General features: G+C 34.9%; 1 protein-coding gene across 1 annotated transcript in view; it reads right to left on the minus strand.

Moving 5' to 3' along the window:
• Positions 1-20,820, minus strand: part of Slc30a9 (solute carrier family 30 member 9) — a 110,845-nt gene that overhangs the window by 10,638 nt on the left and 79,387 nt on the right. Inside the window, exons 16-17 of the mRNA XM_026386292.2 lie at positions 17,490-17,619; positions 14,629-14,742 (exon numbers count right to left, since the gene is read on the minus strand). Coding sequence (XP_026242077.1) covers positions 14,629-14,742; positions 17,490-17,619 — 244 coding nt within the window. The remainder of the gene's footprint in view (positions 1-14,628; positions 14,743-17,489; positions 17,620-20,820) is intronic.

Raw genomic sequence — 20,820 nt, forward strand, 5'->3', positions numbered from 1 at the left:
GCAAAACAATTGTAACAAGAAACAATGAATTCATAACCACTCATTTGATGGATGTCAATAACAATCCATTTAGTCTTGGGACAGGTACTATGCTAGAAAGTGAAGCTATGATAATTAAATAAGACTGATATTGACCCTAATGGACTTAGGTCAGCCATGAAGATAAGTGAAGCAATTCTCACCTATGATATAAAGTATTACAGAATAACATTTAATGTTTAGTGAGCACTTATTCATTTCAAGTACTGTGCTACAGGTTTTATGTACAGATGTGTGTATTCTAAAATCCTTATCATAACATTATTATTATTTCCATTTTATGCCTAGAAAAATTGAAGTTTGAAGAAATTAACTAATGTAAGGTCAAATTCTTAGTAAATGATGGAATGGGGATAGATTTCAAGCCTTAATACAGTCTCCTAACTATTACAGTATACTAAACACTAGGAATAAAAATGAGAGTCCCATTATTTTTGCTCATGCAATCCAGAAAGATTTAACTGAAGATATAATAATCTAAGTTAGACACATATGTGGTAAGTCTTCCAGAGAGATGAGTAAGAGTGTTTCGGTAGGAAAATAAAATTGTATGAGCAAAGGAAGAGAGCCCAGAAAGTAGATTGTGGCACTATGGTGGAGTTGGCACAGAGACTACAAGAAGGGCTAAAAAGACAGGCAGCAATCAGATTGTTAAATTTTACCATATGCTAGATTAAGGAATTTCAATTCTATAACAAAAAATAGTATTTGTCTTCAATAAACTTATGTTTAGTAAGGGGTCTAGATAAGTAAGCAGGCAAGTTAATACTCTGCTACTACAGAGTAAAGTAAAGGTTTTGGGCTTCTTTTTACTAAGGGTATATAAAGGAAGGACATATCTAACTCTATTTGGGGGATAATGTCCCCCAATTAGATTAGAAGATGTACAGGAGTATATAAAAGGAGTATATAAAAGCTATACCCAGCAAAGAGGAAATAAATAATGTTAAATCAGGAGAAGCAGTATAAGACTTACATAGAAATATGGCATATAAACAAAAAGAAATACTACAAATATTAAAAACAGCCATCTCAGAAAGTAGAATTAAGGAATAAGCAGAATGCGGCAGGTGATTCTTATCTTTGTTACAAGCTTCTTGGTTCTGTTTGACTATGAACTTTGTGCATTATTTGATAAAAACTGTAAAACTAAATTAACGGGAAAAAAACTGTTCTAAGTGATCCCAATGATCAGTCAGGATTAATAACTTCTAGTTTAAAAACTAATATCCTGGGGCCATGTGTATTACTTATCCTAAAGGAATTAAGTTATAAAAACTGAAGTCTGGTGTTAACACTAGAGTTTAGCTCTGCCACAGCATTTTATTAATTGTACACAAGAGGGCTGGAATTGTGGCTCAGTGGTGGAGCACTTGCCTAGCATGTGTAAGGCACTGGGTTCGATTCTCAGCACCACATAAAAATAAATAAAGGTCCACTAACAACTAATAAAACACTTTAAAAAAAAACTGTACACAAGAATTTTTCTTATAACTAAGTTTTGTTCAAGTGTGCCTGGGGGTAATTTCTTCTTGGATCCTAGGGTGAGAGTGGTCAGGGCTACCCAAACATAGAGAACAGTTTTGTTCTCAATTTTTTTTTTTACCTGACACTATTCCGTCTCCAGAACTTCTTAAATAGAATAAAATTTTTAAATTTTTTTCTCTTAAAAAAAAAAGAAACCCTTACCTATCCCAGTATGACATCAAATATTTAGCTGTTCTTGAGAAATATGGTATTATTCTATCTAAAATCACTGTGATAAAAAATCTTATCTCAAGGAAAAGAACCCCAAAAGTTAATTTTCTCTAATTTTTAAAATAAGGTTTCAGATAGAAAACTAACAACATTTGTAAAAAATATGTGCACAATGCAAAATGTATGCACACACATTTGCTGAATGAATGCATAAAAGAAAAAGTATTAATATCCTGAAAATTTAATGTTTACTTTATAACAAGATATCACAGGCATAATAGAAACTGGTATTTGTTACACAGAACTAAAGAATCAATAATTAGTGCCCCACTTAAAATTTTCATTCTTTTATTCAATAAATACTTTTGGAATTACTATGTCTCACGTACTGCTCAATGTGAACTGGACCATTTTACTGATCACAGACAGATTTTATTTCAACAACTCATACAGAGATAAAAACCAAATCGTGTGATTTTATTTGCAACGCTGTAGGCTGAAGTCAGGAAAATGCCGTTAGGAGAATGCAACTAGAAGAGCACAGATAAAGAGCAGAGCATTTAACTGAAACATTACTTAAAGGAATTTATAAATGTTATGGCAGTCTCCCACTGAATTAATTCCAATGGAATTGTTTCATCTCCCTTGCAGGAAAAAAAAAATCATTTCAAATATAAAAAACTTCATGAAGGGATGGGAAGACAGGTCAACCCACACACTAAAACATAAAGGTAGAACAAAAGGAAAAAAATTAAAACAGATGGTTCAAAAAACTTCAAAATAATATTTTACAAATAGATACTTTTTACAATTTTATAAAAATTTTGTAACTTCCACTTTATATATCAGAATTTATAATTAGATTTTATTATTTTTAATATCTTTATATAAAATTAGGCAAGTTCTAGAATTTAAAACATTTTTTTTTAGTATTAAGTGTACACAAAATCTTTTATTTATATGTGGTGCTGAGGAACAAACCCAGTACCTCATGGATGCCAGGCAAATGCCCTACCACTGAGCCACAACCCCAGCCCCAAGTTCTAGAATTTTAAGCCAAAAATATCACCTATTCTAAAACTCAATGAAATTACTCAAGAGATGGCTAATGGATATGCAGAATTATAGTATTAAAAAGAAGTATTACTAAAGTTCAAACATTGAGCTTCAGTTGTCCCCTTTTCCATGGAGTCAAAACAAGGAAAGTAACTATTAATTAGTAATTTGTTAATTATTCAATAACATTAAGTAATTCAACAGTAATTACAAACTAAAATTAGAAGGACACCATAGATATTTAAAAATGAGGGACTATCCAATATATAAAATTTTAGTTTTTGAAAGAAAATCAGTTTATTTTCACGAGTAGAAAAAATTCTATTCATGTACTCCTTTTTTTTGGTTTGGGACTGCAACTATGAAGAACTTTCCTCTGACTTAAGATTAATCATGCTGTTATCTTAGTCAAAGATGGTTCCACCTGAACATGCAGGTTAAACTTAGGTCTTTGACTTAAAAGACTTATATAATTCCTTTTTTTTTTGGCAGTACTGGGGAATGAAAGACTTATATAATTCAAATACACTAGTAAAGATTTAATAGAATTTAATTAAACAACAAAGTTAGCTAAACAAACAATAATCTTTATCTTGCTATGATTAAAAGTAAATAACACCTGAGAATGAACAATTTGTAATTATTCTTAAATATGACTTTTGATTTATTGTTTTAAAGTATAACAAATAAAGATTTAGTTCATTATTTTCCTTGCCAGGTAACTAAAACTGAAGAACAAAGTGTTATTCTTTTTTGTGTTACCCTGCCCAATATAATCATCACCTCACATTTTATAGAGAACAATGGTTCTCAAGGTCCAAGCATTATTGGGAGTCATGAGACCTTTGCAGGGGCACTCTAAAGTTAAAACTTTTCATAGTAAATAATACATAACTAAGATGCTGCTATTTCCTATGATGGCATAAAAACAATGGTGGGTAAAACCACTGGCACCTTTGCACAGTTCAAGGCAAATGGAACTGTATTAGTTGTTAATGTGTTCCTTTACTGCCACATACTCAAGGGGAAAAAAAGCCACTTTCACTTTAAAATACCCCTCATAAACTAGTAAAATATGTCAATTTTATTAAACTTCACTAGACAGTCCACTTTTAAAAATACTGTGATACAGGGCTGGGGTTGTGACTCAGTAGTAGAGTGCTTGCCTCGCATGTGTGTGAGGCACTGGGTTCAGTCCTCAGCACATTAAAAAATTTTTTAAAAAAATACTGTGATAAAATGGAGAAGTATATTTCATCAAAGGAAACAATAAATAATGTGAAGAGAGTGACCACAGAATGGGAGAACATATTTACTACATGCACATCAGATAGAGCACTGATCTCCAGGATGTATAAGGAACTCAAAAACCTTAACACCAAAAAAATAAATAACTCAATCAATAAATGGGCTAAGGAACTGAACAGACACTTCTCAGAAGATATACAACCAATCAACAAATATATGAAAAAATGTTCAACTTCTCTAGTTATTACAGAAATGCAAATCAAAACTACTCTAAGATTTCATCTCCCTCCAGTCAGAGTAACAATTATCAAGAATATAAGCAACATTAAGTGTTGGCAAGGATGTGGAGAAAAAGGTACACTGATACATTGCTGGTGGCACTGCAAATTGGTGCAACCATTATAGAAAGCAGTATGGAGATTTCTTAGAAAACTAGGAATGGAACTATCATTTGAACCAGCTATCCCACTTCTCAATCTATACCCAAAGGACTTAAAATCAGCATACTATAATGACACAGCCACATCAATGTTCATAGCAGCTCAATTCACAAATAGCTAAACTGTGGAACCAACCTTGATGCCCTTCAACAGATGAATGGATTAAGAAACTGTGGCACATAATCACAATGGAATATTACTCAGCATTTAAAGAGAATAAAATTATGGCATTTGCAGGATGGAACTGGGAGAATATCATGCTATGTGATGTAAGCCAATCCCAAAAACCAAAGGCTGAATGTTCTCTCTAATAAGTGAATGCTGATCCATAATGTGGGGGGAAAGGAGTGTGGAGAGAATGGAGGAACTTTGATTGGGCAAAGGGGAGGGAGGGAAAGGACAGGAACGATGGTGGAATGAGTTGAACATCATTACCCTAAGTACATGTATGACTGCACATGTGGTATGACTCTTATATCACATACAACCAGAAAAATGAAGGAAAAGTTGTGCTCCATTTGTGTACAATGAATCAAAATGCATTCTGTTATCATGTATAACTAATTAGAACAACAACAAAAAAGCAGTCTACTACTCCTGGGATTTTATTCATTAGCATCTCAGAAAGACTGCCTGTGTATGTACACATGTATATTTTTGTGCATATGAAACTGTGAGTGGGGAAAGTGCAGAGAAGACATTCCTAACACCTCAAAAGGTACTCATACACTTCACTTGTATGGGGCTGCTTATTTATTAACAGATTTAAGCCCAAAATGAGCAAAAAAAAAAAAAAATTGAGAAGTATAAAGCCCTACATCATACTGAGGTACAATATCACAAGAAAGTACTCCTGTGATTGCTTGAGTTGTGAACTGAATAAACTGATTTTTAAAAAATAACATGAACACCATTCAAAGGATCTGCATAAGTCAGTATACCAATTTATGTTATAGAATCATGTACAGGTAAAATATATATTCAGAATACAAAGACAGACTGATATCAGATATTAGCATAGCAATGCATACTAGAGAATTAATCTTACCTAAAAAAAGAACTGTTTTTTTTTTTTCCTTTCAATCATTGGGAGATGGTTTCTAAACCCATGAAATGTCCTAAGAGTGTCTTTGTTTATCTGGAGAGTGTTGGCCACTTCGTAGTTTTGGTTCCACAGTTATTTACTACTTCTGGTAGAGTAGGAGTCAAAAGGGTTCACTCAAACAGTCAAACATGGTCCCCAATGAAACCTATAGACATCAAGTCTCAGACAAGCTTCCCTAGTTGGAAACACTCCATGCTACCATTACAGTCCATTGCCAGGAAACATGACTCAACAGGAAAGGGACAACTGAAGCTCCAACTTTTGGAACTTTCCTGGCTCTCTATCCTATGTCCTTCTTCCCTTGCCTAATTTTAATATGTATTCTTTCCCTACATTAAACCCTGACAATGGGGATGGGGATGTAAATCAGGGATAGAGTGTTTGCTAAGCATATGACAGGCCATGGATTCTATCCCTAGTACAACTACTACCATCACCACCACCACAACGAACCCCATAACTATGAGAATTACACCATTCAATGAGTTCTCAGAGTCCTTCAAGTGAATTATCAGACCTTTGGGTAGTCCTGGCACTCTCAAAACTCACAATTGGAATTTGGAAGCAAGGGCAGTCTTTATAGACAGTGCCCCCCTAACTGCACAAGTAACTTGTGAGAAGTTCACTGATAAGGTTTGCTGCCAGATATGGATATAGCATCAAAAGATAATATTTCAGTTGTGTTAAGAGACTGTAAGAGGCTGGGGGAGGGGCAAGCAGAAAAAATCAAAGTGATAGAGTGCCAGGGATCCCAACTGCAGCAGGACCAGGGAGATCCAGGCCAACTGATTCGCGCGGCCTGCCCTGCGGCTACAGAAGGCGTGGCGCCTCAGTGAAGCCATTAATTAGCAAGCAGGGAGGTTAGGGACTGCCATTAGGTGGAATCCCGCCAGCCAAGCCCACCGCCCACGCCCGGAACAGGCCCAGCGACCTGCCAGCATGGTAGTCATGACACCCCAATTGGAATAGGGACAGAGCAGAGCCGCCTTCCACTCCCAGAACAGGACCAGAGAGACGCCAGCGTGGTAGACACGTCACCCCAATTGGAGTAGGGGCACAGCCGCCGCCCGCACCTGCAAGGGAGACTTTTCAACTATACAAGAGCAACATAAATAAATAGGGGGTAAATTTCAAAAACACAACAGTTGCACCAAGCAGAAAGAAACGCGAGCAGTATGAAAAGACAAGGAAAGAAAGGACCACAAGCAATGCAGGTCAACTCAACTTTAGAAGAGGTAATAGTTGCAACAGATGGAATATCAGATAAAGAGTTCAGGATATATATGCTTCAGATGATCTGGAGTCTCAAGGAAGACATGAGACAGCAAAATCAGACAATGAAAGATCACATTGACAAACAAATCCAGGAAGTAAAAGATCAATTTCACAGGGAGATAGAGGTAATAAAAAACAAACAAATAGAAATTCTAGAAATGCAGGAAACAATAAACCAACTTAAAAACTCAATTGAGAATACTACCAGCAGAGTAGATCACTTAGAAGAGAGAACATCAGACAATGAAGACAAAGTATTTCAACTGGAAAAGAACATAGACAGCTCAGCAAGTCTGCTAAGAAACCATGAGCAGAACATCCAAGAATTATGGGACAATATCAAAAGACCAAATTTAAGAGTCATTGGGATACAGGAAGGCACAGAGCTCCATTCCAAAGGAATAAACAGTCTATTCAGTGAAATAATACGAGAAAACTTCCCAGAATTGAAGAATGAGACAGAATCCCAAATCCTAGAAACCTACAGGACGCCGAATGTGCAAAATCATAAGAGATCCACACCTAGACACATTATATTGAAGATGTCCAACATACAGAATAAGGAGAGAATTTTAAAAGCTGCAAGAGAAAGAAAGCAGATTACATTTAGGGGTAAACCAATCAGGATAACAGCTGATCTCTCAACACAGACTCTGAAAGCTAGAAGATCCTGGAATAACATATTTCAAACACTGAAAGACAATGGGCTCCAACCAAGAATCTTGTATCCGGCGAAATTAAGCTTCAGGTTAGAAGATGAAATTAAAACCTTCCACGATAAACAAAAGTTAAAAGAATTCGCAGCTAGAAAACCATCTCTTCAAAAAATCCTTGGCAAAATATTACAGGAAGAGGAAATGGAAAATAACATTGAAAACCAACAATGGGAGGTAGGACAGTAAAGGGGGGAAAGTAGTCAAAGAGGATAACAAATCAGGTTTAGTAACATCAATAAACAAATATGGATAGAAGAACAAACCATATCTCAATAATAACCCTAAATGTTAATGGCTTAAACTCACCAATTAAGAGACACAGGCTAGTAGAATGGATCAAAAAACAAGACCCAACAATATGCTGTCTACAGGAGATGCATTTGATAGGAAAAGATATACATAGACTGAAGGTGAAAGGTTGGGAAAAATCATATCACTCATATGGACCGCGGAAACAAGCAGGAGTGTCCATACTCATATCTAATAAAATAGATTTCAAGCCAAAGCTAATCAAAAGGGATATAGAAGGTCACTTCATACTGCTCAAGGGAACCATACACCAACAAGACATAACAATCATAAATATATATGCCCCAAATAATGGTGCAGCTGTGTTCATCAAGCAAACTCTTCTCAAGTTCAAGAGTCTAATAGACCACCATACAATAATCATGGGAGACTTCAACACACCTCTCTCACCACTGGACAGATCTTCCAAACAAAAGTTAAATAAGGAAACTATAGAACTCAATAACACAATTAACAACCTAGACTTAATTGACATATATAGACTATACCACCCAACATCAAGTAGCTACACTTTTTTCTCAGCAGCACATGGAACCTTCTCAAAAATAGACCATATACTATGTCACAGGGCAACTCTTAGACAATACAAAGGGGTAGAGATAATACCATGCATCTTATCTGATCATAATGGAATGAAACTGAAAATCAATGATAAAAGAAGAAAGGAAAAATCAAGCATCACCTGGAGAATGAACAATAGGTTGCTGAGTGATCAATGGGTTTTAGAAGACATCAAGGAGGAAATTAAAAAATTCCTAGAGTTAAATGAAAACACAGACACAACATATCGGAATCTATGGGACACATTGAAAGCAGTTCTAAGAGGAAAATTCATTGCTTGGAGTTCATTCCTCAAAAAAAGAAAAAACCAACAAATAAATGATCTCATACTTCATCTCAAAATCCTAGAAAAAGAAGAGCAAAACAACAGCAAAAGAATTAGAAGGCAAGAAATAATTAAAATCAGAGCTGAAATTAATGAAATTGAAACAAAAGAAACAATTGAAAAAATTGACAAAACTAAAAGCTGGTTCTTTGAAAAAATAAATAAAATTGACAGACCCTTAGCCATGCTAACGAAGAGAAGAAGAGAGAGAACCCAAATTACTAGCATACGGGATGAAAAAGGCAATATCACAACAGACACTTCAGAAATACAGAAGATAATCAGAAATTACTTTGAATCCTTATACTCCAATAAAATAGAAGATAGTGAAGGCATAGATAAATTCCTTGAGTCCTATGATCTGCCCAGATTGAGCCAGGAGGATATAGACAACCTAAACAGACCAATAACAATAGAGGAAATAGAAGAAACCATCAAAAGACTACCAACTAAGAAAAGCCCAGGACCGGATGGGTATACAGCAGAGTTTTACAAAACCTTTAAAGAGGAACTAACACCAATACTTTTCAAGCTATTTCAGGAAATAGAAAAAGAGGGAGAACTTCCAAATTCATTCTACGAGGCCAACATCACCCTGATTCCGAAACCAGACAAAGACACTTCAAAGAAGGAAAACTACAGACCAATATCTCTAATGAACCTTTTTTTTTTTTTTTTTTAAAGAGAGAGTGAGAGAGGAGAGAGAGAGAGAGAGAGAGAGAGAGAGAATTTTTTAATATTTTATTTTTTAGTTCTCGGCGGACACAACATCTTTGTTGGTATGTGGTGCTGAGGATCGAACCCGGGCCGCACGCATGCCAGGCGAGCGCGCTACCGCTTGAGCCACATCCCCAGCCCCCTCTAATGAACCTTGATGCAAAAATCCTCAATAAAATTCTGGCGAATCGGATTCAAATACATATCAAAAAAATTATACATCATGATCAAGTAGGATTCATCCCTGGGATGCAAGGCTGGTTTAATATACGGAAATCAATAAATGTTATTCACCACATCAATAGACTTAAAAATAAGAACCATATGATCATCTCAATAGATACAGAAAAAGCATTCGACAAAGTACAGCATCCCTTTATGTTCAAAACGCTAGAAAAATTAGGGATAACAGGATCATACCTCAACATTGTAAAAGCAATCTATGATAAGCCACAGGCCAGCATCATTCTGAATGGAGAAAAATTGAAGGCATTCCCTCTAAGATCTGGTACAAGACAGGGATGCCCTCTCTCACCACTTCTGTTCAACATAATCCTCGAAACACTGGCCAGAGCAATTAGACAGACAAAAGAAATTAAAGGCATAAAAATAGGAAAAGAAGAACTTAAATTATCACTATTTGCAGATGATATGATTCTATACCTAGCAGACCCAAAAGGGTCTACAAAGAAGCTATTAGAACTAATAAATGAATTCAGCAAAGTGGCAGGATATAAGATCAACACGCATAAATCAAAGGCATTCCTGTATATCAGCGACAAATCCTCTGAAACAGAAATGAGGACAACTACTCCATTCACAATATCCCCCCAAAAAATAAAATACTTGGGAATCAACCTAACAAAAGAGGTGAAAGATTTATACAAGGAAAATTACAGAACCCTAAAGAAAGATATAGAAGAAGACCTTAGAAGATGGAAAAATATACCCTGCTCATGGATAGGCAGAACCAACATCATCAAGATGGCGATATTACCAAAAGTTCTCTATAAGTTTAATGCAATGCCAATCAAAATCCCAGCAGCATTTCTTGTAGAAATAGATAAAAGAATCATGAAATTCATATGGAATAATAAAAGACCCAGAATGGCAAAAACAATGCTAAGCAGGAAGTGTGAATCAGGCGGTATAGCGATACCAGACTTCAAACTATACTACAGAGCAATAGTAACTAAAACAGCATGGTACTGGTACCAAAACAGGCGGGTGGACCAATGGTACAGAATAGAGGACACAGTAACCAACCCACAAAACTACAACTATCTTATATTTGATAAAGGGTCTAAAAGCATGCAATGGAGGAAGGATAGCATCTTCAACAAATGGTGCTGGGAAAACTGGAAATCCATTTGCATCAAAATGAAGCTGAATCCCTATCTCTCGCCATGCACAAAAGTTAACTCAAAATGGATCAAGGAGCTTGATATTAAACCAGAGACACGGCATCTGATAGAAGAAAAAGTAGGGTATGATCTACATACTGTGGGATCGGGCTCCAAATTCCTCAATAGGACACCCATAGTGCAAAAGTTAACAACTAGAATCAACAAATGGGACTTACTCAAACTAAAAAGTTTTTTCTCAGCAAAAGAAACAATAAGAGAGATAAACAGGGAGCCTACATCCTGGGAACAAATCTTTACTCCACACACTTCAGATAGAGCCCTAATAACCAGAATATACAAAGAACTCAAAAAATTAGACAATAAGATAACAAATAACCCAATCAATAAATGGGCCAAGGACCTGAACAGACACTTCTCAGAGGAGGACATACAATCAATCAATAAGTACATGAAAAAATGCTCACCATCTCTAGCAGTCAGAGAAATGCAAATCAAAACTACCCTAAGATACCATCTCACCCCAGTAAGATTGGCAGCCATTAGAAAGTCAAACAACAATAAGTGCTGGAGAGGATGCGGGGAAAAGGGCACTCTTGTTCATTGCTGGTGGGACTGCAAATTGGTGCAGCCAATTTGGAAAGCAGTATGGAGATTTCTTGGAAAGCTGGGAATGGAACCACCATTTGACCCAGTTATTCCCCTTCTCGGTCTATTCCCTAAAGACCTAATAAGAGCATGCTACAGGGACACTGCTACATCGATGTTCATAGCAGCACAATTCACGATAGCAAGATTGTGGAATCAGCCTAGATGCCCTTCAATAGATGAATGGATAAAAAAAATGTGGCATTTATACACAATGGAGTATTACTCTGCAGTAAGAAATGACAAAATCATAGAATTTGGAGGGAAATGGATGGTATTAGAGCAGATTATGCTAAGTGAAGCTAGTCAATCTTTAAAAAATAAATACCAAATGACCCCTTTGATATAAGGGGAGTAAACAAGGACAGGGTAGGGACGAAAGTTTGAGAAGAAGATTTACATTAAACAGGGATGAGAGGTGGGAGGGAAAGGGAGTGAGAAGGGAAACTGCATGGAAATGGAAGGCGATCCTCAGGGTTATACAAAATGACATATAAGAGGAAAGGAGGGGTAAGACAAGATAATACAAATCGAAGAAATGATTTACAGTAGAAGGGGTAGAGAGAGAAAAGGGGAGGGGAGGGGAGGGGAGGGGGGATAGTAGAGAATAGGACAGACAGCAGAATGCATCAGACACTAGAAAGGCAATTTGTCAATCAATGGAAGGGTAACTGATGTGATACAGCAATTTGTATACGGGGTAAAATTGGGAGTTCATAACCCACTTGAATCAAACTGTGAAATATGATGTATTTAGAACTTTGTAATGTTTTGAATGACCAACAATAAAAAAAAAAATTAAAAAAAAAAAAAAAGAGACTGTAAGAATATTCTTCCCTTTTCTTCATGTTCTTCAACCAAAATAATCAAATCACTACACATTAAATGCAGAGGCAGATATGGAACTCTATCTTCTACCGGTAGGTATAAGGGAGTTTTTAAAAAAAATGTAAAATAATATCACTCCTTTAACTATTTTTCTTCCCATTTTGGAAAAATTATTTTTCATTAAAATATTATATATAATAACATGCTTATGTAGAGAGGAATGTATAAATATTATTAAATTTCTCAGTTTTATGTGTGATTTGAAAATATCAGTAACTATAACTCAAACAAATAAAAGATATTGGGTTCTCAATAATTTTTAAGAATAAAAAGAGTCCTAAGACCAAAATATTTGAGAAATGCTCATTTAAAAACTCCAAAAATTATGTCAGGTAACTTTGTGAACTATAATGCCAACAATATTAACAAAGTCTTCTTTACTATTAATGTAATCAGATATCTAAATTCACAAAGATAGTAAAGCAGAGTAGTTTTTTTTTTCCTTCAGTTTTTTAACAAAACTAAAGAATGGTCAACACCAACTGAAGAAAATGCACTGCCTTCACCAACTATATTATATATTAAAGGTCATTTACAAGTGTTTATGCACTGTGAACAAATAGAACTCAAATGTCAATAAATGCCAATTTAAGAACAGAGACATTTTTAAAGGCAACCTGATAAGATAGTTCAGCAACACAACTAAAATCTCCAAATTAATACAAATAAACATCAAATAAATCAGGTGGACTAAAATCAAGATGTCTGTATATTTTTAAAAATATTTTTTAATTGTAGATGGAAACAATACCTTTATTTTATTTTTTTATGAAGTGCTGAGGCTCGTCGAACCCAGTGCCTCACACATGCTAGGCACACATGCTCTACCAAGGAGCCACAACCTCAACCCCTATATGTGTAAATTTTTGTTTTGTTTTGTTTTTTGGTGGTGCTGGGGATTGAACCCAGGGTCTTGGGCATGTGAGGCAAGCACCCTATCAATTGAGTTATATCCCTAGTCCCGCCTAAATGTGTATTTTTAAGGTCATATTTTATTTGTTTTAACTTTTGATCACATTCAAAAGTTTCCCTTTTATCTTTCTTTAGGAACTTTCAAAATGCTTATTTAAAAAGAAACAAAAAACTTGGTAGAGTGCTTGCCTTGCATGTATAAGGCCCTGGGTTTGATCCCCAGCACAAAAAAAAAAAAAAAAAAAGAAAGAAAGAAAAAGAAACAAAAACCTTTTTGCTATTTTAGAAACTAAGCAAACAGAACAATGGTTAGAAATACAGTTTTTGGAACTGAATAACAGGTTCAAATAGTAATTCCCCTACTTTCTCAGGTCAGTTATCCAACTTGTCTAACCTAATCATTTTGCCTATAAATAGCTAACCATTATGGAGTTTCTGGGAGTTTAAGAGTGTGCATGTACAAGATCATGGCATTTGCAGGTAAATGGATGGCATTAGAGCAGATTATGCTAAGTGAAGTTAGCCAGTCCCTAGAAAACAAATGCCAAATGTCTTCTCTGATATAAGGGGGGTGACTCAAAATGGGATAGGGAGGAAGAGCATGAGTAGAAGACTACCAGTAAATAGGGAAGAGAGGCGGGAGGAAAAAAGAGGGAGAAGGGGAGTTGCACAGAAGATGGAAGGAGAACCTCATTGTTATACAGAATACATATATGATGTTGTAATGAGAAAAAGAAAAAAAAAGTGTGTCACATTAGATTGGATAGAGAGAAAGGATGGGAGAGGAGGGGAGCAGTAGGGAGCATAGGAAGGGCAGGAGAATAGAATAGACAATATGATTGATGTATGTACATTCCATGTATGTATTATTATGTCAAAATATATTCTGCTGTTATGTATGACTAAAAAAAATTAAGTTAAAAAAAACATGAACAAAAAAGAGTGTGCATGTGATATATCTAGCCCAGAGTAAATACTCAAAAAATAGTTGCCATTATCAATATAATATTTTTTAATATTTATTTTTTAGTTGTAGGTAGACACAATGTCTTGATTTTACTTTATGTGGTGCTGAGGGTCAAACCCAGTGTCTCATGCATGCTAGGCGAGCACTCTACCTCTGAACCACAACCTTCAGCCCTCAATACAATATTTTTTTAATATTTATTTTTTAGTTATAGGTGAACACAATATCTTTATTTTGTTTCTATGTGGTACTGAGAATCGAACCCAGTGCTTCATGCATGCTAGGCGAGCGCGCTACCACTTGAGCCACATCCCCAGCACCCTCAATACGATACTTTTATAATGAATGTATATATCTTACTTTCAGTTCCTTCTCAAGTCTATCTACTTCAGCTCCTAATGTATCAATAATATTTTCTCCATGTTTAAGCATAAAGGTCTCTAGCTCTTCAGGAGTTTTCACTTCTTGAATTTCCTGTAAAGAAAATAAAAGCAGAAAAACAAAATAAAATTTAAAAAAAAATCACAGTGGTACACTGATAATTCCTTTTAGAAATTTATGACAAACACTGATAAGTTTAATAAAAAGTTTAAAAAACTTTAGGATACAGGCAATGGATCACCTATTTCCCAAGAAACTCAGTTCAAGAAGATTGAGTACAATGCTACACAGAGGTAGCTCTATAAAATACTAAAGAGCTATAAAAATACAAAAGCACTATAAAATATAAAACAGTATTCACAAATCAGGTTAAGACAATTTCTACCTCAGTTCTTTAAATAAACAACTAAAGACCTAAGGATGGAAGTCCATAAAACTTTTAGAAGAGAGTATTTTTGTGAAAATGGGATAATGAAGGCTTCATCATACAAGATAGAAAGCACAAAGGAAAAGAGTACTATAATAGCTGGGTGCAGCGGCACACTCTTGTAATCCTAGCAGCTCAGGAGGCTGAGGCAGGAGGATGGTGAGTTAAAGCCAGACTTAGAAAAAGTGAAGGGACAAGCAACTCAGTGAGACCATGTCTCTAAAATACAAAAAATAGGTGGGAGGGAAAGAGAGGGAGAAGGGGAATTGCACGGAAGACTGAAGGAGACCCTCATGGGTTCACAAAATGCATATATGATGCTGTGAGGGGGAAGGGAAGAAAAAAAAGAGAGAGAGATAAGTGTCACAGTAGAATGGGTAGAGAATAGTGATGGGAGAGGAGGGGAGGGAAGGAGGGAGGGCAGCAGAATACAACTGACACTAGGATTGTGTACGTTTAAACATGGATGTATAAACAATGTGATCCTGCAATTTGTACACGTGGAAAAATGAGAATTAATACCCTATTTGAATCAAATGTATGATATGTCAAGATCATTATATTGTCTTGAGCAACTAATAAAAAAAGAAAAAATAAATAAAATATAAAAAATAGGGCTGGGATGTGGCTCAGTGGTCAAGTGGCCCTGAGTTCAATCCCTGATAGCCTCCCTCCTAGAATGTACTATAACAAACTGAAGAAAGATAATTCTGTCAATATAATCTAGTAAGAATGTGAAGCAACAGAAACATTGGTATGCTGATGGTGGGAATCGAATCAACATACTTTGGAGAAAAATTTGGCAATACCTTTGGAAGTTGAAGACAAGAATGTATGCTCAGTGGCTCTCACCTATTTTAAACCTAGCTATCTGTATACTACCCTAAAGAAATTTACGCATATATAAAGTAAGAAGCATGTATGAGAATGCCATCATGGAATTTTTTTTTAATAATTTAACATTGAAAAGAATATAATGCCTATCGACTGCAGATAGGACACATAAATTGCAACATATTCATATAGCATATTATATAACAACATGCTGTTAAGCAAATTTTAGAGAGATACATACAATATGAAATCATTTCTGTAAATTTTTAAACATCCAAAATGTTGCTTTATATAATGCTAAAACATGATGACAAATATAAAAATATGAATAGAAATGGTAGGTACCAAATTCATCATAATAACTAATTCTAGGAATAAAGGAAGGAGAATGCGATTTAGGAAGAGAAACTGGCTTGAGCTGTTTTTGTAATGCTTTATACTGTTTTTAAGATCTTAAGCTAACAGTACAGGTTGAGCCCCTCAGTCCAAAAATCCAAAATGCTCTGAAATTTTGAGTGATGACAAAAAGGCAATTCAGGTTTTCACATTAGGGATGTTTGATCCAAGTCTATGCAAATGATCTTAAAAACAAACAAACAAAAAACAACTCTGAAATATGAAATATTTCTGAAATCTGAAATATTTGGGATGGGATACTCAACCCATATAGCAAAATATTAACAACTGACAAAGGCACATGGTGATAATCTACACTGTTCATTATATTCTGTAAATTATCTTTTAAACTACAGCAGTCCCCTTTTTACAGTGATAATTTCAAGATCCCAGGAGATACATAAAACTATATAATTATATACACACACACACACACCCCCCTAAGATAAAGTTTAATTTATAAATTAGGTACAGTAAAAGAGTAACAACAAAAATTAACAATGAAATAGAACAACTGTAACAACATACTGTAATAAAAATTATGTGAATGTGGCCCCCTTCTTCCTTCTCAACTGCCAAAGTGAGGGTGGGCAGCATGGATAGCAAGGATATGCTGGATATAGGGACGATTCATGTCCGAGGAGGACAGCACAAGATTTCATCACTTCTCAGAAAAGCAATTTAATACTTATGAATGGTTTATTTCTGTTATTTTCCATTTAATATTTTGAATCGTGGTTGACTATGGGTAACTGAAGCATGGAAAGCAAAACTTCAAATAAAAGTGGGAGGAGACTGCTTAATATAAAGAAAAAAGCACACATTCTGGAGTTTGAGAGATCTAAATTCATAAACAAGACTCTGAAACTTCAGGCAAGATTAATTTACCTATACTTTAAAATGAAATGTTATTTCTTTACCTCTCAGGGTTAAGAGTAAATAAGATAAAACAGCTAAAATGGCCTGGCATATAGCAAGCATGAATAACTTCAAAAGTCTGCTCTTCTATTGTCTCCTCCAACCTACTCTATAGTAAATAAAAGGCTCTCTATCAATTTTTGGAATCTAACATGTTGACAGCTGAAGTGAGTTTAAGATCAATAACAGAAAAAGTTTTATTTACTTAGAATTTAAGTTTTCTAAGCATAGGATATATAAGAAAATTACAGACACATAAACTTACTTGTAGCATTTGGTCAAAATCTTGTTTTTCCAAATATGATCTTGTAACAACTCGTCCATCAAAATCTACTTCTGCCTTAAATCTTACTTTACCTAATCCCAGATCTGTGGCTTTAACATCATGAATTGCCCTGCAATCAATAACAATGCATACAAATTTATATACATATACACATATATACTCTAATGGCAAAAAGTCTAGAATTCTTGATTTTTTCCTACCCATGATGAATAAGGACTAAGATAGCTTCAGAGAATTCACCACTAAGTATCACTTACTAAATTTCACTAGATGTTTAGTTTTTTTGTGCATATTTCATACAATGGTACAAATATAACAAATATTATTTTATTATTCCATACATGTAAGTTGTAAAGCTCAGGTATTAAGAACACTAACTCTAAATTGTTTTTCTAAAATGTTGCTGTTATCTCACAAACCTTTTGTCCCATATATCCATTTAGTCATTTCCTAAATACCATTTACAAAAAATGTGTTGCTGATAATGGTGTCATAGAAAGCACACTAATTACTTTTCTGCGTGTATGTGGGATGCAGAGGATCTAAACCAGGATGTTGCATATACTAGGCAAGTGTTCTACTACTGAGGTACACTCCAGCCCTACCAACAACTTTTATATTCACAAACTTCTTTAATAGTCTTTGTACAACTTTGAGAAAAATTCTTAGAATGAGCTACTGATAACTGCCACATAGGATTGATGAGGGGACTAATGAGCTAACACACACACACACACATATATATATATATATATATATATATATATATATATATATAATGCTTAATATAGTATCAAACATAAGGTAGGCATTTAATAAATGACTTTCATAAAATAGGTAAGGTGATATCTTCATTTTATAGATGACAAAGCAGTTCCAGAGGGGCATAAGTGACTTGCTCAAGGTAAGTCAGCTAGTAACTAATAGAATAGGACTCCCTAACACTTTAGCTCTTTAAATATCCAAGCCTGGAGTCCTTATATTACACCATCTGCCTCTCAGAAAGTAAAGTGGATGCTCATCTATAACTACTTTTCATTCCTCCTGCCCTAACCCTTAAGAATTAAATCTTTCCTAGAAAACAGTTGAGAAATTTTCTTCTTTGAATGGTGATCCCATAATATCTTTTCTTCACTGGATATATAAGAAATAACAAAACACTCTGAATCTTGAGAACACAGAGATGTACTAGAGAAGAAGCTTAAGTGAGACTATAAGCACTTTGCACTTCACACTAATTTCTGAATGATCTTGAGCAAGTTACTGTGTCCAAAATTTTTTATCCAAATAAATAAAGAAGCTGTATTTATCAACTATCTAGGGTGAAATAAGGATAAATAATTTATAAAGTTATATAATCTCAGGTTAAAAATAAAACTTGTCCAGACTGGTAGGAAGTAATATGTAATTTATTCATTTATTTCAAAGGCACATCTACTTCAGTCCTCACAAACTATTAATACATTTCGTTATTTAATTTAAACTTAAGTAGTAGCTAGTAAATATATTCTGATTCCGCCCCCACCCCCATGTTGTTGTTGTCCTTTTTTTTTCTCTTAGTGCTAGGAATTGAACCCAGGGGTAGCTCCACATCCCCATCCTCCCTTCTTTTAAATTTCTGAGACAGAGTCTTGCTAAAGTTGCTGAAACTGGTCTTGAACTTTTGACTCACCTGTCTCAGCTTCCTGAGTCATTGGTATTACAAGCATGCATCAAAGCACCCAACACATTTCTCATGTTCTTATATATAACTGCATATGGGAAAGTGGGGCAGGTATTTCTGAGATGCTCCCCAATGACAGAACCCCACCTCCTATATCCTGTATGATCCCCCTCTCCTTGAATATGGGTTATACCTAGTGCTTTGCTTCGAACAAAGAGAATATGGCAAAGTGATGAGACGTCATTTCCAACAGTTAACTAATCTGTGACTTTTTTTCTTGTTCACATTCAATTCCTACTGCCTTATCAATCTTCATGCAGTGCTTAACAAGCTGCCATGTTGGGGAGGTCCATGTGGCAAAGAACTCAATCTTGCCAACAATCTTAAGTTAAATATGCTTAGAAGTAACTCCTTCTCTAGGACATGGCACTTTGATTACAGTCTGAAAAAGTCTGAAGTAGAGAACCCATACACAAGCAGGGCCTGAATTCCTGACTCATAGAAACAGATAATAAAGGCTGTTTAAACCACTAAGTTTTGAGCTAATTTGTCACACAGCAAAGTAACTATTATACTATTTTAAAAATTGCATGAATTTTCTGGATTACTTTTATTTTCTCAAATAATTTAATCCACAGATTTTCATTCTTGCAGAAATTTTCAGATTGGCCAATCTTTTAGACATTAATTGTAAATAATATATGAAAAATATAAATGCATACATGTCAAACAATAGGGCACCAAAGTAAATGAAACAAAAACAAAAATGAAGGAAAAAACAAACAATTCAACAATAATAGCTAGAGACTTCAAGGCCCTACTTCTAATGGATAGAACAAGTCAGGATGACCAACAGGAAAACTAAAGTCTTGAACACTATAAGCCAAATAAACCTAACAAACATCTATATATTCATTTTTCAAGTGCACATAGAATATGATCAAAGAATATATATAGGTCATAAAATAAGCCTCAGTAAACTTAAAAGGACAGAAATAATATGAAGTATATTCTCTGATGACAACTGAATGAAATCAGAAATCAGTAATAGATAATTTGGGAAACTCACACATACTTAGAAATTAAAAAACACACTCCTAAATAGCACCCCCAAACAAAATAAAAACAAAAAGGAAAAACAATATGTTAAAGATTACAACACCACCCCCCCATGCTAATAGTAGCACTGTTCACAACAGTCAAGATATGGAATCAACTTAGGCATCAATCAATGGTTATACAAAGAAAATGTGGTATGTATACATAGTGGAATATAAGTAAAATAAGCACACTCAGAAAAACCCACATGTTCTCACTTGTATGAGGAAACTAAAAAGGTTATTCTTATAGAAACACAGTAGTGATTACTAAATGCTGAGAATTAGGGAGGGTTGGAGAGAGGATGACCAATTGGTACAGGGGTGTAGTTTGATACAAAATAATTTCAAATGTTATAACACAGTAGAGTATCTGTAATTGCCAACAATTAATTGTATACTTCAAAATAGCTAATAGGTGTAGACACAGAAGGAAATATCATACTGTGTTCCATAAACATATATAATTATTATGTGTCAATTAACAATAAAAATACAGCCAGGCACAATGGTGCATGCCTGGAATCCCAGCAGCTTGGAAGGCTGAGGC

Source organism: Urocitellus parryii, chromosome 10 (assembly GCF_045843805.1).
Source record: "Urocitellus parryii isolate mUroPar1 chromosome 10, mUroPar1.hap1, whole genome shotgun sequence".
Classification (NCBI taxonomy): Eukaryota; Metazoa; Chordata; class Mammalia; order Rodentia; family Sciuridae; genus Urocitellus; species Urocitellus parryii.